General features: G+C 45.0%; 1 protein-coding gene across 2 annotated transcripts in view; it reads right to left on the bottom strand.

Moving 5' to 3' along the window:
* Window positions 1–22,859, bottom strand: part of stard3nl (STARD3 N-terminal like) — a 37,306-nt gene extending 14,447 nt beyond the window's left edge. Inside the window, exons 1-4 of one of the 2 annotated variants that reach the window (XM_083928855.1) lie at window positions 22,740–22,859; window positions 15,131–15,496; window positions 12,017–12,094; window positions 10,756–10,833 (exon numbers count right to left, since the gene is read on the bottom strand). In XM_083928855.1, the coding sequence (XP_083784981.1) occupies window positions 10,756–10,833; window positions 12,017–12,094; window positions 15,131–15,331 (357 nt within the window). In that variant the 5' untranslated portion in view covers window positions 15,332–15,496; window positions 22,740–22,859. The remainder of the gene's footprint in view (window positions 1–10,755; window positions 10,834–12,016; window positions 12,095–15,130; window positions 15,497–22,739) is intronic. The other variant, XM_083928856.1, reaches the window with a different exon arrangement.
* Window positions 22,860–23,151: the final 292 nt, after the last annotated feature.

The raw sequence follows: 23,151 nt of genomic DNA, 5'->3' as shown, positions 1-23,151 counted from the left end.
GACCGTGTATGACGCGCTGGAGTGCTTCCTGAAAAACGGTCCGTGTGGAACAATCAGATCCCTGCACATAGGCGCGTCTGTGGCAGTGGGGTGTGGTTAAGGTGTCGACTGCTGGAGGAGAGGGAGGAGTGGCTCGGCCGGTGATCAGACAGCTGGACAGAATCAGGTAATCAGTCAGCTATATAAGCACGGTTGTAACCTGGTTCTGTCTCTTGCAGTAGACTGGGTCCTATGGGAGGACCAGAGCGGGACCAAATAAGGAGGCAGCAGACACCGGACCACGGCCGTCAGAGGGACGGCCGCTCGTCCGTACACGTGAAAGACGTTGGGTCACGTTTGGGGGGGGGGGAGAAGAAGCTGAAAATAAATAGTTAACCGCTGCCAAACGCTGTGTCTCTCATTGTCCTTCTGTCCGGTGAGCAGGGAGGCTCACATCTGGCGCCCGAACAAGGACAATGTCGGAAGCCCAAAGCCCGCTGGCGCTGGCCCTCCAGCACCTCGCCGCGATGCAGGAGAGCACCACCGCTCTCCAGCAGCAGCAGTCCCGTGCCCTGGCCGACATCGCGGCGGCCCAGAGGGAAGATCGTGCTCTCCTGCAGGGGCTGCTGCAGCGCCCGGCCACCCAGCCCGACCCGGAGCCCAGTCGCGGCCGGCCTCCGCCTGTTGCCCTTCAACGGATGACAGCAGAGGATGATCCGGAGGCATTTCTGGACATCTTCGAGGGCACGGCGGAGGCGTGCGGGTGGTCGGAGGAGGAGAGGGCGGTCCGGCTTCTCCCCCTGCTTACCGGCGTGGCGCAGCTGGCCGCACACAGCCTGCCGGCGGCCGCTCGCCATGACTTTGCCCACCTGAAGAGAGCCATCCTGGACCGGCTGGGCAGTACGCCAGAGGGACACCGGCGGCGGTTCAGGGGGCTCTCTTTTGAGGAAGCCGGCCGCCCCTTCGTCTTCGCGCAGCGGCTCCTCGACGCAGCGAGGCGCTGGCTCCAGCCGGGGACCCACTCCGCTGAGGACGTCGTTGGACAGGTGGCGCTGGAGCAGTTTATCGCCGGCTTACCCTCGTCCACCGCCAACTGGGTCCAGTGCCACCGTCCCCCCACCATCGAGGCAGCGATCGCCCTCGCGGAGGACCATCTCTCCCTTCCCCGGCGGAGCATGAGGGAGGAGGCCAGGCCAGCGGCGATCCCTGCGGGCCGTCCCACCCCGGCCCCGAGGAGGAGATTCCCGGCGGCCGCTGCACCGCACCCTGCCCCGCACACGCCCACACACCCGGAACCCGCCCCGCTCTGGTCCACTAGTAACGCACTGCCTTCTGTTCCGCAGGGCCCAGCCTACGTGTCTGATCGACCGGCACCCCGGGGGGCTCCTCAGACGCCAGGGCAGGGGTGCTGGCGGTGTGGGCAGCCCGGCCATCTCCGGGCGGAGTGCCCCCTCATGGAGGTGGGACAAGTGGTGCGGGTTGCGGGACCGCCAGCTCCCTCCCCCGGTCCGGAAGGGACGTACCGTATACCGGTATGTATACAGGGGGGTACACACCAAGCTCTGCTGGACTCTGGTTGTGAACAGACCATGATCCACCAGCGCTTGGTTCGACCGGGGGCTTTGCTAGAGGCATCGTGGGTGAAGGTGAGGTGTGTGCATGGGGATATTCACGATTATCCGGTGGTGGCTCTAGAAATTCTTTTTAAAGGGAAAAAGCATAGAGTTAGGGCTGGAGTTAGTACTCGCCTCACGCACCCTCTAATCTTGGGCACGAATTGGCCGGGGTTTGCTAGCTTAGCGGGGGAAACTATGAGGGTGCGGTCACGTACGTCAGGGGAATGCGAGTGGTGTGCCGTGCTTAGTGGTGAGACGGGGGTGCCGCATCCCGACGCCGTCGGGGGGGGCGTGGGGCCGGCGGGGCCAGCACGGCTGGCTCCGGGGGCCCTGCAGATAGCCCCCATGGAAGATTTTCCACTTGAGCAGTCTCGGGATGAGACCCTCCGTCATGCCTTTAACCAAGTGATGAAAATTGATGGGTGCCAGGTCCACCCTAACACAGCACTCACTCACCCATATTTTGTTGTCATTAGGGACAGGTTATACAGAGCGAGTCGTGACGCTCGAACAGGCGAAGAACTCACCCAGTTGTTGGTGCCCAAAAGCCGCCGGGAAACAATTTTCCAGGCGGCTCATCATAACCCCATGGCGGGCCACCTAGGCTATGACAAAACACTGAACCGGATCATGGCCCGATTTTATTGGCCGGGCATTCGCGCAGATGTAAGTCGGTGGTGTGCATCCTGCCGCGAATGTCAGTTAGTCAATCCGCCGGCCACCCCAAAAGCGCCGTTGCGCCCACTACCACTAATGGAGGTCCCATTTGATAGAATTGCCATGGACCTCATCGGACCATTAGACCGGAGTGCACGGGGATATCGCTTTGTGTTAGTCCTAGTGGACTATGCAACCCGATATCCCGAGGCGGTGCCTCTGCGCAATATCTCTGCAAAGAGTGTTGCACAGGCACTGTTTCAAGTTATCTCCCGAGTTGGGATCCCGAAAGAGATCCTGACGGATCAGGGCACATCCTTTATGTACACTACGCGAACTATACGAATTACTGGGCATCCGTTCAATCCGGACTAGTGTGTACCATCCCCAGACCGACGGCCTGGTGGAGCGGTTTAACAAAACACTAAAGAACATGATTCGTAAGTTCGTGCACGAGGATAGCCGTAATTGGGATAAATGGTTGGACCCTCTGTTGTTTGCAGTGCGGGAGGTTCCCCAGGCCTCCACGGGATTTTCTCCCTTCGAACTCCTGTTCGGCCGAAAACCGCGGGGTGTCTTGGACCTGGTTAAGGAAAACTGGGAGGCGGGTCCAAGCACCAGCAAGAGCGAGGTGCAGCACGTCCTGGACCTGCGAGCAAAACTCCACTCACTGGGTCAGTTATCACGGGAGAATTTGCTCCAGGCCCAGGAACGTCAACAGCGTCTGTACAACAGAGGGGCAAAACTTAGACAGTTTTCACCGGGAGATAAAGTGCTTGTATTGCTACCATCATCTAGCTCCAAATTGCTCGCCAAGTGGCAAGGGCCCTTTGTGGTCACACGGCGAGTGGGGGATGTTGACTATGAGGTTGTGCGTTCAGACAGGGGCGGAGCCACACAGGTTTACCACCTCAACCTCCTTAAAGCCTGGAGGGAGGTGACTGCTGTTTCTCTGGCTACTACGGTGATCGAGAGAGATGAGTTGGGGCCGGAGGTGGAAAAATCGAACTATTCAGCACCGGTCCCCTTTGATGACCATCTCTCACCGAGCCAGATAGCAGATGTGGCCTCGTTGCAGCAGCCTTTTGCGGATGTGTTCTCGCCCCTGCCAGGACGCACAAGCCTCATACACCACCACATAGAAACACCCCCAGGGGTGACCGTGCGTTCACGACCCTATCGGCTGCCAGAACACAAGAGGAAAATGGTTCTGGCAGAGCTTCAGGCCATGTTGGAGATGGGGGTAATAGAAGAGTCCAACAGTGACTGGTGTTGCCCCATTGTGCTGGTTCGCAAGTCTGATGGGTCAATACGGTTCTGTGTGGACTATCGCAGGGTCAATGAGGTGTCCAAATTCGATGCCTACCCAATGCCCCGGGTCGACGATCTCCTGGATCGGCTGGGCACGGCTCGCTTTTTCACGACACTGGATCTGACCAAGGGCTACTGGCAGATTCCCCTGTCGCCGGAGTCCAGGGAAAAGACGGCCTTCTCCACTCCGTACGGTTTGTACCAGTTTGTCACACTTCCGTTCGGGCTGTTCGGGGCCCCAGCTACTTTCCAGCGCCTCATGGACCGGGTACTGCGGCCTCACTCTGCATATGCTGCGGCCTACTTGGATGATGTAATCATTCATAGTGAGTCCTGGGAGCAGCATATGCAGCAGGTGGGGGCGGTGCTCGAGTCTCTGAGGAAGGCGGGGCTCACGGCCAACCCGAAGAAGTGTGCGGTTGGACGGAGGGAGGTACGGTATTTGGGGTACCACTTGGGGGGCGGGCAGGTGCGGCCACAGGTGCAAAAGACCGCAGCAGTGGCGGCCTGCCCGACACCCAAGACAAAAAAGGAGGTCAGGAGGTTTCTGGGGCTGGCCGGTTACTATAGGAGGTTCATTCCGGCCTTTTCGGAGCTGACCAGCCCCCTCACCGACCTGACCCGAAAGGGTGCCTCAGATCCGGTCCAGTGGACGGAGCCGTGTCAGCTGGCGTTTGAGAGGGTGAAGCGAGCCCTCTGTGGGGAGCCACTCTTGTACACCCCTAACTTTTCTCTCCCTTTCGTCCTGCAGACCGATGCCTCGAACAGTGGGCTGGGGGCCGTTTTGTCCCAGGAGGTGGAGGGGATCGACCGCCCCGTACTGTACATTAGCCGAAAGCTGGCTCAGCGGGAGGTGAACTACAGTACGGTGGAAAAGGAGTGCCTCGCCATACGGTGGGCGGTCGGGGCCCTCCGCTACTACCTCCTGGGGCGCTCATTCACCCTCTGGTCGGACCATGCCCCGCTCCAATGGCTCCACCGCATGAAAGATGCCAACGCGCGGATCACTCGCTGGTATCTGGCATTACAGCCGTTCCGGTTCAAGGTGATCCATAGGCCGGGTAACCGCATGGTCGTGGCTGACTTCCTCTCCCGCTCCGCGGAGGGGGGGGGGGAGTGGGCTTGCGGCCGGTGGGATCCCGGCCTAAGTCGGGCGGTGGGGGTATGTGGCAGTGGGGTGTGGTTAAGGTGTCGACTGCTGGAGGAGAGGGAGGAGTGGCTCGGCCGGTGATCAGACAGCTGGACAGAATCAGGTAATCAGTCAGCTATATAAGCACGGTTGTAACCTGGTTCTGTCTCTTGCAGTAGACTGGGTCCTATGGGAGGACCAGAGCGGGACCAAATAAGGAGGCAGCAGACACCGGACCACGGCCGTCAGAGGGACGGCCGCTCGTCCGTACACGTGAAAGACGTTGGGTCACGTTTGGGGGGGGGGAGAAGAAGCTGAAAATAAATAGTTAACCGCTGCCAAACGCTGTGTCTCTCATTGTCCTTCTGTCCGGTGAGCAGGGAGGCTCACAGCGTCATAGGAATTTAACGAGGCTTCGAGGCAGATGTTTTGCCTCGAGGAATTTTCATAATCGAGTTAATCGAGTAACTGGATGAATCGTTGCAGCCCTACTGTTCGGATTACCACAGAGAATTTGATGCCAACATGATCAAGAATGCTTAATTTGTACAGTAAAATAGTGCTCAAGGTTTAAATTCACCAGCATTTGAATCGACTAACCATAGACCTTTCTCCTCCAATCAAGTCAAGAATGTTAAGTAGGGCTGTATGGCATTGGCCTACTATTTGATAATACATTTGGGTCACTTATCATACAATACAATACAAAGTTCAATATATTCAATTCAGATAGAGGAAAATAATGATGAAATCAAGCAGGAAGATGTTAAAGACACAAAGAATACAGATACTGTTACAGAGAGAAGGAAAATGGGGATGATATAGAGGGAAATGGTTATGATGAAGACAGAGAGAAGACTGAAGACAGTCATATGAAAAGAAGTGATGATGAAGTTGAAGACAAACAAAAGAATATAGATCATGATACAACAACAAATAACAATTATGCTCTCTTATCTCCATTAAAACATCCCCCTGATCCAGCACATGTTCAAATTAATAATAAAAATAGATCAATTTTATATAACGCTTTTCTCAGTACTCAAAGACGCTTTACGCATCAAAAAATAGACAAACAGGAAGCACATTAAAAAACAGTAGAACAAAAGAACATCACATTAACCTGTTCTTCCCTGAGCCCCCGCTGGCGGGGGCTATCAGACAGTATAACAACATCCCCCTCTGCAGCAACATGTAGCTTGCATACAGACACACATGCTGCATACCCACAGAAAGCTAAGAATCTCTTCTACACGTCCATTTAAACCATTTGTATGACCAACAAACACAGTTACAACACCGAGCAATCAAACAATGTGAGGCGAAAAAACAGAAATAAGAGCAACACAGACAAATAAAGCTGGCGCAGTGGCTGCTCTGATGTCAGCAAGATTTCACTGCATCCACTCCATAGCAGAGTCTCCACACGTTCCAAAAATACTATTTTTATCCCTCTACAACCAAGTTTCACTGATCCAGCAGCCAAATATGACAGAAAACAACAAGCGCATTTGAAAAACAAAACCAGAAATGCTGTCTTACCTTTGTAGTATCACAGCGAAAAGTTTAATCCACAGAAATAAAAACCCCTGAAATGGAAGGACTACATCTCCCAGCATGCTTTGGAGGTCTTTCCGGCTTCTTTGACATGCTTAGCCCGCTTTTCAAAGGCTCTGATTGGGTCAAAGCGCCTGTCCGTCACGTAGTGTCGCTCGTCCTTATCGCTTTGTGATTCGCTAGCCGTGTGGTTTAACTGAAAACAACGCTCAGATTCTATTGGTTCTTATGATTCCAATGAAGTGCATGGTTCAAGATTGACAAAGGGGCTCTGTCGCGCTAGCGCTAAAAGGTTGTGACGCACAGTGACACACTGGAGGCTGGCTTGAATACACCGAGTGACACTAGCTGTTCTGCTGCTTTTGTGTATTTTATCTTCCTGTGGCTGTGCGGATTTGTGTCTTGTAAATAGTTGTTTGCAGAATATTTTGTTGTGCACTTTGCTGTTGCTATTGCACTTTGTAGTGGCACTTTGTTGTTGCTGTTTTCCATCATTATTGTTACTATTTTTTATTACTATGTCCCTACTATTATTATATTATTACAGTTATTGTCGTATTATAGTGAATACAGTAATCTGACCCTGTTGGAGACAAATGTAGTCCTTTTGTAGGGTTTATGTGTGTGTGTTTGTGTAGGGGGGGATGTGTGTGTGTGGTTGGGGGGGGGGGGGGGTCCTATTTATTTTTTTCTTCAAAAACTGTTTTCTCTTAGACCCAAAATGACATTTAAATTAAATTAAATGAATTTTACAACGTGGTACCTAAGAAATCTCAAATGGCACTAATGGTATCAAATTGTGCCAGATTGTGCCAAATATGCCAAACTTGAGGACGCCTATATATTTCTTTACTAAAACCTCTATAATTGTTTCTCTGCTTTATTTCAGCAGCATCAAACTTCTCACAGGTGATGTCCAGATGCTGTTCCATGGCTTTATTGAGTTTTTTGGCTACTGTGGCATTATTTTCAAAGGGATATTTATATAAAATTAGATTTTTTTTTTTTTTTGGCGAGTGAAGAAATTCTTCAATTTATGCTGTGTTCCATCTGCATTTACTCTGACACAGTTGCATTAATAGTGCTGCTTACACTTCTGATGGAATCTCACAAGTGTTACCTTTATTTTAATACCAAGATAATGCACATAAAGCTTGTAATTACAGAGATATACCCTATTTATTCTGAGCATGTCATTTTCGAGCAGGAAACTCAAAAAGGGACTCAAGGAAGAACAGGTTAATAGAAAAACAGAGAGTGGAAGACGGTGGATTTTAGTTGTTGTAGGTGATCCTGAAGAGATGGGATTTAAGCTGACTCTTGAATGATGGGAGTGTTTCTGAGTTCTAGATGTCGAGGGGCAGGGAGTTCCAGAGGTGGCGATGGCAAAGGCTCGGTCCCCAAGGGTGCGATATCTGGTTTTGGTGATGGGGGTAAGAAGGTTGGCGTCAGCAGAGCGGAGGTGGCGGGTGGGGGAGTGGCGATGGAGATCAGTCAGGAATGAGGGTGCAAGGCTGTTTAGGGCTTTGTAGGTGGTGAGGAGGATCTTGAAGTTGATAGGTTGTTAAATGGAAAGCCAATGAGGTTCAGAGAGGATGGGTGTGATGTGTGCTCTGGAGGGGGAGTGAGTGCGCAGTCGGACGGTCAAGTTTTGTACATATTGCAGTTTTTGAAGTGCAGTGGAGGGGAGGCCATTATGGATGCTGTTGCAGTAGTCGAGTGTGAGTGTTTCGGCGGATGAGGAGGAGAAAGACGAGCGAAGGCATGCAATAGTGCACAGCATAGATCACTCTGACAGATTTGTTGATTCCCAAAAAACTGAGGGGCCTTCATTCCGGTCCTTCAACATCTGCAGTAAACTGCTGTTGATGTTTTACCAGTCTGTGGTCACCAGTGTCCACTTCTACACTGTGGTGTGCTGGGGGGGCAGCATATCCAACAAGGACACCTCCAGACTGGATAAACTGATCAGACGGGCCGGCTCTGTGGTCGGCATGAAACTGGACTCACTGGTGACGGTGGCAGAGAGGAGGACACACTCTTATACATTTTCTCTACATTTAACTTGTCTGATTTCCTTGTCCGTGAATTTTATTTTACCTGTATTCTTATCTCCATTTCATATATATGTTATACTTTCTGTATTTATTTAGCTAAGAGTTTATTGGTTATCTTGTTTTTTTTACTGCTGGAAATTCAATCGGGGGATCAATAAAGAAAAGTAGAAGTCTAAGTCTATTCCACAGGAAGTGGTATCAAGACAGTCAGCTGGAATATTCTGTGGAAAGTGATTCCATGGTTTGTTTTAGTTAGCGACTTTTCAGGAAAGAGGAAAAGTATGATAGTAAAATAATTGGAGGATGTTGTTATAACAGTCCTTAAGGAGAATGGATTAAAAGTGGAAAACATCAGGGGCAGAGGCTACGACCGGACCACTAACATGAGTGGAGGATACAGTGGCCTGCAGTCACGTATTTAAAACCACAACATGATAGTGAGTCAACTACACTTTCCTTACCAGATCCGCAAAACGCCATGCTGCATTCGTAACACTCCAACAAAGCATGTACCTGGGTCAAAGAGTCTGTGAACTGAAAAGGCTGTCTGACACAAGGTGGGTTTGCAGAGGAAATGCTCTGAGATCCCTGAAGAAGGTCCTTTCTGCAGTGGTGAAGCTTCTTCAGAACATGGCTGACAGTAATCCACCAGACTCTGCAGAAGGTGATGCCTGGATTCTTCTGCACAGTATAGATTGTGAATTTATGCGGTGCGGGGAGATCACTACACCCATCTTTAATGAGACTGCCATCGCATCTGTAATGCTTCAGAGAAAGAACCTTGACTTATCAGCATCATACACCATTGTCAAAGGGGTCATACAAAGAGTAAAGACAATGAAGACAGATGAGGTGTTCAAGGTCCTTTTTACCAAAGCAAAAGGGCAAGCCGAGGCAGCAGGCATTGAGGTGCCAGAAGAAATACCTGGACAAGCGAGACGCAGAAAGGTACCTCAAAAGTACAAGTATACCTCTAAATCAGTAACAGAAGATTACCAAACCCAAGACTTGGAAGAGCACTACCGGGGAAAGTTGTTTTTCTCCTTTCTTGACAGGCTGTCTCCCATGAGCTACACCGAAGATTCAAGGGAAAGAATGACACACCTACTGGGTCAATCCTGTCAGTTCTTCACTGCCTTACCTCATCACTGAGCTCAAGGTATTACACTCATCATGTGCACTCCCCTCCAACAATGTCACAGCTGCACTCAAGTGCCTTGAAGTAAATGATGTTGAATCAGAACAAGGTCAATGAAATATACAAACAGATGGCCAAACAAATAATTTTACTGTAGTTCCAGTTGCCACATACACTATGGGCACAAAGACTTAAGACTTGTCAATCACTCACACAGAGACTTTCCTCAAAACTTGAGGTCAAACACTCGAGACTGGACTTGGTTTATACCTCAAAGACTTGAGACTTGACTTGGTTTATCCCTCAAAGACTTAAGACTTGACTTGGTTTATCCCTCAAAGACTTGACTTGGTTTATACATCAAAGACATTAGACTTCACTTGCAATTGAGCTCAAAGACTTGATACATGCTTCATCCCTGCCACCTGCAACAATGGAGCAGCATTTATTCCAATGCTTCATCATAGTTTGTTTCTTTTGAGTTGTCAAATAAGTAGTTTAAATGTGTATTGTTCCCTGTGTGATTGTATCACAGAGCCCTCTTGTGTGAAGAAAACACATCACATCACTCCTGTTGACCAAAGACTGTTAGCACCAAGAAATACTATGACACATTACTGTTGCAATTACTTTTATGTTGGGCCCTTTGTTGATCTATATTGAGCCAGAACTATATCTCACAAAACCAGTTTGGATTATCCAGTGCTGATATGGTGTTAAAATGCATTAGAATACATTCATGTCGCTGTGTGTTCTTCACATTGAATCCACACAGTTCTCATGGATGTTGATCCTAACAACAAACTAACCGGAGTAGTCTGTCTAGTAGTAAGTCTGTTTTAAGCTACATAATGTGCCATTTGTATGACATATAAAACATGTCTAAAGTGCTCTCTTCAGTGGCGAAGAAATGCTATTTGTGCCATTTTTTTTTTACTTTTCGCCCCTGCCCTTCAAAACATCTGTGCACGCCACTGCCATTAACCCTCTAAGCTCCAAAAGATGGAGAGTGGTTTAAAGGCATGTTTTCTTTAAAAAATAAGTTGCAAAAATTGCACCATTAATCAGACATCGTCACATTCTCACATCTGATGCTTAGATCAGGAAACTTAACCCGAAGCTTAAGATAGTGATATTTCATCAAAATCACTTCATACTACATGCCTCGTTTAAAATAAGGCCAAAGATAAACTGTTTGCACAAACCAGATCCTGTTGAAACCATTAAATCCTGCCATGACTGAAGTGTCTGTGACCAACAATCCTGTGCTCTCAGCTGACACAAATCAAGATTTGGCATATTGTCACTTACTGCAATGGCCCACCAGTGACGAAGCTTACAGACAGCGTAGGCCAGGATGAGAGTGGCAAACCTGAAAACAGCCAGGAGCTGAGGGAGGACAGATGGAAGGGAGAAGAAAACATTTAGGAATTAAGAAAGAAAGGTTACAAAGGGAGCCATGACAGTAGGATAAATAACGCAAAAGAAATGGAGAATGTTGAAAGGAAGGAAACCGAAGATTAAAGGAATATAGATAAATGGATGAAAACAAAGAAAAAGAGGAAGAAAAAACACATAATTAATAAAATATCAATAGAGCCCACCAAAACATAAGACACATATTAGATACATACACGCACATTATATACATCTACACATGTGCACATTGTTTTCTTTTTCACCACTTTTTTCTTTTATTTATCCATTTTATTATCATTCACTGTTTATGACTCTCTCCTCCTCCACATACCCGCACAATCCTCTGGTCAGAGTTAAGCATATAGCAAAAGCATTCCATATTAATAGACAATACACTTTCGTTTTGTCTTTCAGAGGCTGCAGCAGACTAAGTTTTAAATCTATCGATAGTATAATAATATTAGTATCAAATTAAACTAGACAATCTAAGGACTCCACTTGTACCAACATGTCATGCCAGCTTGTCTGGGCTTACATAATGCTCCAAAGTTAGGGTAAATGTTGAGGAGTGAAAAACTGCATGTCCATTCTCAAAGGTGTCCCTTGACCTCTGACCTCAAGATATCTGAATGAAAATGGGTTCTACTGGTCCCATGAGCCTCCCCTTTAAAGACACGCCCACTTTATGACAATCCAGAGACCGTTTAGGGCAAAAACACACAGCTTATTAAAAAAGGCGTTTGAATATTTCTGAAACTCCCTAAGACTATGGTAATCCCCAAGGTCTGGGTGCCTCAATGTGGTATTTTTTAAACATTTTTATCATTTCTCGAGTGGTCAAAAATGGTTAAATTTAGCACTAAATCTGTGTAACAAATGGTATCAACACAAAATTGCTGCAACAACGTGAGGCATAATATGTTTTAAGCACTTAAACTGTCAACGCTTGAATAGATGCCTAAACAAAACACATTTATTACAAATATAAGACCAAAAGAACTTGACACTCAAATCTTGACAAATTAATCTTCAAGTTTCAATCTTTCAGATTATGTACACCACTTCTGTGTGTCATGTACTGTTGACCTGCTATCTACCCCAGAACACCCCCTGTCCCCCACCCTCACCCTCACCCTCTACAAGAAGAACTTACAAAAATGTCAAAGAAGGAGGCATGGTAGTCGTATTGCAGAACTTCTATCTCCAGCTGCTTCTGAATTCCGCCATTCACCTGTCAAACACAAATTAATGTGAGGTATTCAGTACATTTGTTTTTAAAAATGATAGATAGATATACTTTATTGTTCCCAAGATGGGAAATTATCGGTTATTTTGAGATTTTACAATACAACGGCAAAAAAAAATACATTAAACATGCATTCATACATGCTACTACCTTAGCATTTTAATACCAGGCTTTATTAACGTTAAGGATCCACAGGAACCCCATAGTTCTAACTCTTTATGAGTTTGTATTTATTTAAAAAAAAATGTTACATTGTTTTCAAAGCCTGACCCTGGTCGGAACAAAGTAATGCAACAACCAAACTGTTAAGAGAGGAAACTAGGCAAATCCCCATAAGGCAGGAAACCTTTGTGTACACATTTCACACAAGTTCCAGTCCGACAGGTTCACAGTCCCAGAGAGAACAGCAAAGCTAAGTGCTATGATTGTGATCAGAGTTACTGTTCTAATGAGTCACTGTGATGTCCTTCAAATACAAAATACAAATGCGCGCGCGCACACACACACACACACACACACACACACACACACACACACACACACACACACACACACACACACACACACACACACACACACACACACACACACACACACACACACACACACACACACACACACACACACACACACACACACACACACACACACACACACACACACACACACACACACACACACACACACACACACACACACACACACACACACACACACACACACACGTGTGAAGTTTTTAATAAATTAAAGTTATTAATTAATTAACGATGTGTACAGTTGTAGTTACTGTATATTACTTATATCTGAGGTACTATCTGATAAAGTGCTGCATAAAATACAATAACTCGTTATAAACAAGGTCAGCAGAATTCTTGTGACAATATCTGAACATTTGGTCCACTATAAAATTCTCCCTCAGTGCAGGTCTCCCTACAGCCAAATTAAAACTAAAGCTTTTTGTAGGCTCTGAATACAAAGGTTACTATTTTTAGAGCTCAATTGTTATTATATTGTGCACACAAGATCAACTAGAATTACCACCTTGTGGTTGTATACCTCCACCAGCCAGTCAAGTTTACACTTTACAGTTTACATCCAAACTGTCCAGACCAACATAAGACTTTAAATGAATTCAATAAAAAGGACGTTTTTTTTCAAACACACCTTTAGATCTAATCAATCCGAACAGTTTCAAGATTAGCGTGACCAGTTCATTATCTGACCAAATGTCTCCCCTTCTGTTCCTGAGTTATGAAACATAATGTCACAGTGAATTTGACCTTTGACCTTTTGGATAGAAAATGTTATTACTTTATTATTTGTGAAATGAAGGAAAAGACCATAAAGCTGAATCAACACCGTACAAAAATATGTTTAGTAAAAGTATTTTTTGGAATTACTTTTAAACTGTGTTAACTAAAATAAAATAAACAGAGTTTTGTTTTGCACTTAAATGTTCATTCATGCCTTTTGTTTTTACCTCGAGTGATTCAACTGTCCATCTAACACTTAAACAACTCAACTGTTGAATGGATTGCCATGAAATTAGATTCAGATATTCATTTGCCCTAGTGGTACAATTATGTTGACATTTGTTATTCAGAGTAAAATACCTCTACTACTATTGGATGGATTGTAGTAAAATCAGACATTCACGTTCCCAGTGAGGGTGAACTGTAATAACTGGTTCAAAACTTCAGTGTGTCCAATACTTTGACTTATGAGCAAATGTCTGCAGAACTAACAACATTCTCATCAGCCCCAGCTGTGCCTTGCTAATTAGCAATCATTAGCATGTTAACCTAAAATGCTGAACATGGTAAACTTTATACCTGCTTAACATCAGCATAAAAACTTGCAAATGAGAGGGGAATGGTTTCCTCCACTAATAGCAATATTCTGACACAGAAAAGAAAAAGGAACAAGACTTGGGTTTCTCACTCATCCCACTTGAGTGGAATAGAATCTGGAAGATTCAATTTCCAAATGCGCGAGACTACAAGTGAAAAAACTGCACAGAGCATACTCCAAAAATGGATCCAATCCTAGCATGCTTATTGGGGGATGGGTACCCTTATGCACTCTTTATGTTTTGTCCAGCTGTTACAGTCGATGGAAAAAAGAGATACACTTTCAAAGTTTTTAACATTATGTAGCTATATGTCCCGCCACATGTCTGCCGGGTAGTCAGGCGCAAGGCATTGAGTGTAAATCAGCACACCAAATTATTACACTAGCCTGCCTTGCAACAAAACGGTTAATCCTTATGAACTGGAAAGTCAGAAAGGCAATATGTTTTGACTTGTATAATTGGCTGGAGAAGTGCAAAGGGTGCGAATGGACAGTGTGAGTGCGCCCTTAGACGGTGCATAATCTGGGCGCAAATTAAGGCGCAAGGGGCAAAGAGGTTGAATTAAGTCTCTTCATTAGTCATGGGTGTGTATTGGGCATAACATGAATGAAACCAATTGGAGTGTACTTTTCCATTCCTTTTAAAGTGAGGTGTGCCTGCAGTTGATGCATGGCTATTTTTTCGGGAAAGTGGAGCAGCAAGAGATTTTCCAGTGAGGAAACGGATCTGCTTGTACACAAAGCGGCGGACCCTTGGCCATCTCACTCATCTGCAATTAAATGGAGTTGTTGATGGGACAAAATGTGGGACATTTAAGTAGTAATACCAAGGAAAAACAACTAAAATGTTTACATTGACATTATCAATAAAGTTACTGTTCGTCTTGAGTAATGGAGCAAAAACTTGTTCGTCATATATGACATTATTTCACTGTATTAAACTGTTGTGTGCTGCATGTGCATCTCAGTGTTTATGTTTCTAAACCCAAATGTATTCAAAAATCTAAACATTAACATCTCTGCAAAATGACATACTGTATAAAAATCATGAATCAAATGGTATATCTGAACATGAAAGTTCTCATTAACCTCTGAGCAAGGCATTCAGTGTCTGACACACCTCAGACACTGAATGCCTCTTACATTGACGAGACGACACAGACGTCTTACATTGAGCTCTATTATCCAGAGCAATGTGATGAACAAGAGGTCAAAGGTCACAAAGAGGCAGAAGGTCCTCCTCACGTCTGAGATGCACTTCTTCTCCCCTGCTTCGTACGACTCCACCCTTGCGGAGAAGGGAGCGTTGATAGACCCCAGCCCCCTGCCTGTGTGCCGTGAATCGGCGCTGCTGCTGCATCGGCTTTCCATCCCTTGTCACAACCCTCCCTCCCTCCTGAGCAGGGCCAGCCCGCCCACTGGTTTAATGGAAGGTGAACTTAAGTGCAGTTACAGAAGGCGGATCATTGGAACAGGAAGCCAGGCCGGTTAAGTGGATGTGGACTCACTCTGTGATGGTCAACTTCATCACTGCATCTGCAGGGAGGATGAAGAGAAAGGTCAAACAACATGATCTAAAAAAAAAAAAAGAGAGATTTATTCACTTTAAAGCTGCACTAATCATTTCCTTTATATTACCAATTAATCAAATGTGAGCTAGAAGAAGAGTGAATATTGGACAAAAACACAGATCCAAACCAATACTTAATTTGATCATTTTGCTGCGTTGCGTGTCTGCTGAGTGCGGGGGGAAAAATACCAATGTGTAACATGGCAATTCGGCTCATATTTTCAGATGCTGATGTTTTGTTATTTATCCCCCTTTTGAGACAGGGAAACAAACATCTTTAAAGTCATCTCTATAACGACATACATCACGATGTAGCATGTTCCGTGGTAATTCAGTCAATATATAGTTGAAATGAAATAAAGCCGACTTGTGTGAATTTAATACTTGGCAAATGGATTGAAAATACTTACTATTTCCTCATTTCATTAAGAACTTCGGTGCAAAAATATAAACTAAAAATATTTCAGATTTTATGAGAAATATGAGTTAGTATTTGCTTGTTATTATCATTTTTGATTACCTAATTGTGTATCATGATTAGGGATGCTCGATATTGGCTTTTCTGCCGATATCCGATATTCCGATATTGTCCAACCCTTAATTTCCGATATCACCCGATACCGATATCACCCGATATCACCTGATACCGATATATGCAGCCTTTTTACACCAAAATTCATCACATATCACCTATTATGGAATTAACACATTATGCCTAATTTTATTGTGATGCCCCACTGGATGCATACCTAGATGCAACACGGCTTTTCAAATGTAAACACAGTCTGTACAAAATAAGTTATTGAAAAAAGTGCCATTCATTTAATTGTTTGTGTTTTTAGAGAGAATATTTTGCCTCAAACACACTACAGACAACATCACAACAAGGAAGATGCATAGCTTCAGTCCAGAGTAGTAAACAAACTTAGTTTTCTTTTCCCAGACTGAGTAACTTGACAAATAATACAATCAATAAATTAGCAGTCAAGCTCAACATGCTAACCTGTATTGGATCTAATGGATACAGCACCAGAAATTAGCTTCTCGACGTGACGGTAAACAACGCTGTACAGTTCGGGTAAACACTGGTCTGAGAAATACTTGTGACTGGGCGTTATACAGACATAACGTGGCTCGAGAAACTACACAAGTTTAGTGAATCCGGCATCCTGAACGATAGAAAAAGTTTGTTTCTCGCTGTCGGCTGTTGCTTCTTTTCATCACTTTGCTGCACAGATGTAGCGTATAACTCCGCATGATTCTTCTTGAGGTGGGTCAAAGGTGATGTATTAAAGGAAGACGCCTTGTTTCCTCCTCTCATAACTAACGCCTTGCAGTCATTGCAAAGCGCACATTTACTGTTAGTAGGTGACACTTGGAAATACTTCAAAACCTCGGACATCTCATGCACCGGGAGAGCTGAAGCTTGTTAGCCACGGTTAGCAACCTACGAGTGAGCGTGTTGTTGTTGTTATACGTCATCAAGCACGCGCCTGTAAACGGCCCGTGTTGCATTCAGGTACACTCGGAAATGCTGAAGCCTACGGCCCGTGTTGCATTCAGGTACACTCGGAAATGCTGAAGCCTACAGAACTAACATCGGTTGTAAAAACCCGATACCGATAATTCCCGATATTACATTTTTAACTCAATATCGGCCGATAATATCGGTGGGCCGATATTATCGGACATCCCTAATCATGATATGTCCATATATGATTTCATCACGATAAGATTGAAAGATGATAAATTATCACATGAAATTATTGCCCAACTTTTTTCAAGGGTTTTTTTTTCTTTAAAGATGTAATCCGTAAGAAATGAGATAGTTGTTTCTAGCAGGCCTCTTTGTCGGTGAGCTGCAGGCGAGCCTCATGTCCCAGACACATAAGAGTGTGTCTGACTCGGAATACAGACCTGAACAGTCCCTTTCATTACACTTTTACTAGTCAAAAGTTGGAAGTTCCCTATATTTGAGTACAAGTGAACATAGCATAATCGACAATGAAAAGCTCCAGCAGGGCAGATCAACAGTGCATTTGAATATAGGGAGGGAATGTCTCCACAGACACGGATATTGGAATATTTAGTATATAGTGGTTTCATTAGTGGGTCATATGATCAATCATCATTGTTTTAACTCACTCTTTGATAGATAGTAATTTAAAAGACCATTAACCAGATGGAAATCTTCCAAATTTTAACTTTAAATAAGTGCTTCAAAAGCCTTTTAACCTTTTTATGCAACACAGCAGATAAACATAGGCCACTGCAGTCGGTGAATATCATCTTATTTGCCAATAGGCAGATGACCGTAAGGTAAATATAACGATGTTCAGCCGATAAATCAGTGCATCCATTTATAACTTTACAAACTGAAAATATGTCATTTATGTGTTTATAATTGTTTTATGCTGTCTCCAAGTGGATAAACAATAAATTAATGGCTTCCTAAAATGTCAGTTCAGCCAAATTATAATAATCTAAAAATCATCAGTGTTTGCAGTTTTTAAAGAAAGAATTTTAAGGACTACAGAGAAATGTGTGGATTATTCACATTAACTGGTTCTGAATGTGCTGTGTCATTTTTCAACTTAATCATCACAATAAAATCACTTCCACTGTATTTGGCTACATGTAAACATCTCTTAAATATCTCAAAACCAGCTGCATAAATGGAAACCACCAGAGGTATCACTGGGCGAACATTACTGATTCTATAACAGCCTCCACCCTTCTGGTTAATTTTTCAAGTTTTCTTTTTGAAAAGAAGATTGTAAAACTGATTTGTTACATGAACCAGACAACAGTGTTAGTACTGCCTGGGTACTATGACCTTTGACCATAACCTCCATTACATGCGTTTAAAATGTCTTTGTTTCAGGAAGTGAAACTACTTGCTCTTTTGCACAAACTGTAAGTAATTTTGATACAGATCAACTAAAGTAACAGTGACAGATATGATTCAAGCAGTATGGTTCCCCCCCTCACATCACCACAGACCAGGTCAGAGGACAGCTAAGGAAGCTCTGGCCCAGGAAAGCAGCAGGCCTACTACTGAAGACCTGCTCTGCAGAACTGGGGGAACCACAGTGGATCTTCAACCTTAGCCTGCAACTAGGGAGAGTGCCTACCCCCCGGAAGACATCCTGCATCCTTCCAGTTCCCAAGAAGAACAAGCCCAGTGAGCTGAATGACTTCCGACTGGTGGCACTCACTTCACACCTGATGAAGACATTGGAGCAGCTCTTCCTCAGCCTCCTCAGACCACAGGTACAACACGCTTAGGACCAGGTTTGCGTACCAGCCGGATGTTGGTGTGGAGGATGCCATCCTCTACATGCTGCACCGAGTCCACTCCCATCTGGATAAGGGAAGTGGCACGGCAAGGATTCTCTTCTTGGACTTCTCCAGTGCCTTTAATACCATCCACCCCCCTATACTTCATGACAAACTGAACAGGATGGGAGTGGACCCCTATCTGGTGGAGACTTCCTCACTGACAGGCCACAGTACATCAGGCTGAAGGACACCACGTCTGAAACTGTGGTCAGCAGCACTGGAGCCCCTCAGGGCACAGTGCTGGCCCCTCTTCTATTCACCCTGTACGCATCGGACTTCTGCTACAACTCGGAGCTGTGTCACATACAGAAGTACGCCGATGACACAGCCATCGTGGGATGCATCGGGGGTGACAGAGAGGAGGAGTATCGGAGTCCGGTGGGGTACTTTGCTCTCTTGTGCCACACTAACCACCTACAGCTCAACACCTCCAAGACGAAGGAGCTAGTCATTGATTTTGGGAGGTCCAGACCAAGACCACGACCAGTCCTGCTAGAGGCAGCTGAGGTGGAGGCGGTGAACTCATACAAATACCTCAGGCTGTGGTCGGACAACAAACTGGACAACACACAACAGCCACCTGTACAGGAAGACACAAAGCAGGTTGTACTTCCTGAGGAGACTGCGGTCCTTCAACATCTGAAAGCAAACTGCTGTGGATGTTTTACCGGTATGTGGTCACCAGTGTCCTCTTCTACACTGTGGTATGCTGGGGGGGCAGCATATCCAAGAAGGACACCTCCAGACTGGATAAAGTGATCAGGCGGGCCGGCTCTGTGGTCAGCATGAAACTGGACTCATTGGTGACGATGGCTGAGAGGAGGACACTGGACAAACTGCTGGACATTATGGACAATGCCAGCCACCCCCTGCACACCGTCATCAGCACCTAGAGGAGCCTGTTCAGTGGAAGGCTGCTCCTGCCCAAGTGTAAGACCAACAGGCTCAAGAACTCTTTTGTCCCTCAGGCCATCATCCTCTACAACTCCACAGATGGTTCCATCTCTCCAGAGGGGTGTACTACGAAGCGTGCTGAACATCCCCAGGGTTTCTCTGGATAACCTGGATCGACAAATATGAAACTGGAAATCAGAGTTAAACGGTACAACAAAGCTCACTTAAGGGTCTCATAAAAAGGGTGCTTATGTCGTCATTTGACTCCCCCTTTGGATAGATCAAGGACTGCATGTTTCACTAAAGAGGAGCAGATCATTATAATGAACTCCTATGTGCAGTTCAAGAGTATAATAGCAGCAAGGGGCTACACAGTTGCACATAATAAGGCTAGGCAGGAGTGCTGGAAAAGAAATCATGAAAATTCTTCAGTGAAAAGATTCTCCATATCTTCTAAAAATAACTATGCAAAATGCAGAAATGTTCGGCATTAATCCCAATAGAGTGATGATGATTTTAGAATGCTAAAGCAACGTCCAATCTGCTTTATTTGCTCTGAAACTTTACTAATATATTGAGCGATGAACTGAGTGCAGCTACAACCTTGCGGATAGCACTATACACTGAATTTTTGCTCAGATTTTTGGCCAGAGTGTTTGCACACAGCACAACAGCTGCCTTTATATAGAGTTTAGGGGGAGTTACCATATGCTCATAAACAGTTAAGATAAAGAGCAGATCTGGGTGGTTAAAAACGTTTGGTGCATCTGCAGCTGACTTCCTTTATTTTTTCTCTTCACAGAAAATTAAATGAAATTGAATAGAATGTTGCTGCATGAGGGCCATTATTAGACATATAAGCTAATAACACTTTAGCAAAAAGAAGGAGAATCTCTAATTTATTCCAGGCAAGTGTGCACACAGTGCCATAAACCAGGTTCCCCCAGTTGGTATGAGTAACTTTTGAAGCTAAGGACAAAAAAGAAAACTGCACGACAGAAATACCAAACTACATTTAAGGTTATCGGGAAACAATTGGTGTCTCCAATCGCACACATCCACCCTCTATCTTTTTTGAGGATGGAAGTGTATTCATGCTGAAAGCCGATAAAATGCAGTACAAGTATATAAGCATATATGCATTCATTGGGTTGCGCCCTCAAAAATGGCCAAAGCGTTGAAGGTGGATCGGTGGACTCTTAACACCCACAATCACTGTAATTTTGTCTACGTAGCGGAAGAGGCAGGACTGAATTGATTTAATTCCTGTTGGTTTACAAAGCACTAAATGGTTTAGGACCAAAATACATTTCTGAACTTCTGATCTTCTACGAACCATCCAAACCTCTCAGATTCTCTGGGACGGGTCTGCTCTGTGTCCCCAGAGTCAGGACTAAACATGGGACAGGTCTGCTCTGTGTCCCCAGAGGCAGGACTAAACATGGGACAGGTCTGCTCTGTGTCCCCAGAGGCAGGACTAAACATGGGACAGGTCTGCTCCGCGTTCCCAGAGTCAGGACTAAACATGGGACAGGTCTGCTCTGAGTCCCCAGAGTCAGGACTAAACATGGGACAGGTCTGCTCTGCATCCCCAGAGTCAGGACTAAACATGGGACAGGTCTGCTCTGCGTCCCCAGAGTCAGGACTAAACATGGGACAGGTCTGCTCTGTCTCCCCAGAGTCAGGACTAAACATGGGACAGGTCTGCTCTGTCTCCCCAGAGTCAGGACTAAACATGGGACAGGTCTGCTCCGTGTCCCCAGAATCAGGACTAAACATGGGACAGGTCTGCTCTGTGTCCCCAGAGTCAGGACACTTCCATCTGTGGATGGACTTGAAGAGTCCAATCCATCAGCGCTTACGACAGAGTTTGACTGAACTCCAACAGTTCTGCAGGAAGAATAGGAAAATATTCCCCAATCTAGGTGCACAAAGCTGGTAGAGACAGATCCAAACAGACTGATGCTGTAATTAAAGCAAAAGGTCCTTCCACAAAGTAGTACATCTGGGGACTCATAACTTTTCCAACTCTGTTATTCTAGTTTTTCATTTTTTATTAATTTTCAGAAATTTTGAAAAAAAACATTTCACTTGAATGTTGTAAGGCAAAATGTGTAAATCACGCTGAAATGTATAATGTATTTTTTATGTATTATAATTTAAGTCTGACTATTCCAAAAGGGTACTATTGTCTATAGGCACTGTATATCACCAGAATATAATAATTGATGCATTGCGTCACTTTAAAGCCGCAGTTGGTAAAGGTGGGGCTAATTTTAAATACTCTGTTACTCTATTTGTATATATATGCTGTGTATGTATGTATTCTTCTTTTGTTTCATATGCAAGCTTTTGTTCCCTATGTGTATTTGTGAACTGAAATGGTTCAAGAAAAAGTGTGGGTCTACTGAGTCAGACTAACCTATACATCAAAATGACTTTGTCAGGCCGTTTATGTTTTTGTATTAATTGTCTTTATACATAGTAGTAGAGTAAAAAGTACAATATAGCAATGAATGAAATACTCAAATAGTACAAGTACCTCAACACTGGTTCACTAAATGATGATGCTAATGTAAGAGTGGGTGAGCTAGCTCCACTGGATAAGGCTTCCCTGCATCACTTTGGAAACTTGAAATGTCTGATTAAAAAAACTGCATGAGGAAACGCAAAGTGCAGGAAATACACGGCGGAGAGGAGGCCAACAACAACAGCAACAGCACCACTGAGGATATCTGTACATACATTAGAATTGAGCTGCTTAGTCCGACGTACAAGCAAATAACGCACAAAAGATGATGAAATAATAAAGTAAATAATAAAAAGGGAACAAATAATCATGGTGCAGCTGTGACGCCGTCCAAGGATGCCAACGGAGGTGTTTACCAGCAGTTCACGTAACAACTCAGCTAGCAAGTTAGCTTGAAAACCTGTATTTAAGCGGGTTTTAAAAGTCTCCATCAGGGTCCTTACCTTTCACACTAACTCAGCTCCTTCGGGGTGGGGGGTTAATTTTCTGAATGAGCCCTTGGAAGGTTTAAGTCGGAAGGTGTCAACCTCAACGCAGTGCAGGAGACGAGTCATCGGTTTCCCTTTCATCTGCTCGGACAGGATGGAGACAGCCGGAATATAAAAAAAACGGACGTGAAGGGTTCTGGGATATGAAGTCTGTAGTTAAAAGTTGAAAACCCATGAGCCCCCTCTCTTGCGGCAATGTTGGAGATCAGCAGTATTTATATTTTTTTTTTCGTCCCAACTTTAACTTAGACACATAATAGCAGATAGATTCTTAGACACACACACACACACACACACACACACACACACACACACACACACACACACACACACACACATATATATATATATATATTATAATTTTTTT

Source organism: Echiichthys vipera (genome assembly GCF_963691815.1).
Source record: "Echiichthys vipera genome assembly, chromosome: 15".
NCBI lineage: Eukaryota > Metazoa > Chordata > Actinopteri > Perciformes > Trachinidae > Echiichthys > Echiichthys vipera.
Note: the sequence above shows the minus strand (reverse complement) of the source record. Positions and strands in the feature narration are given on the sequence as shown.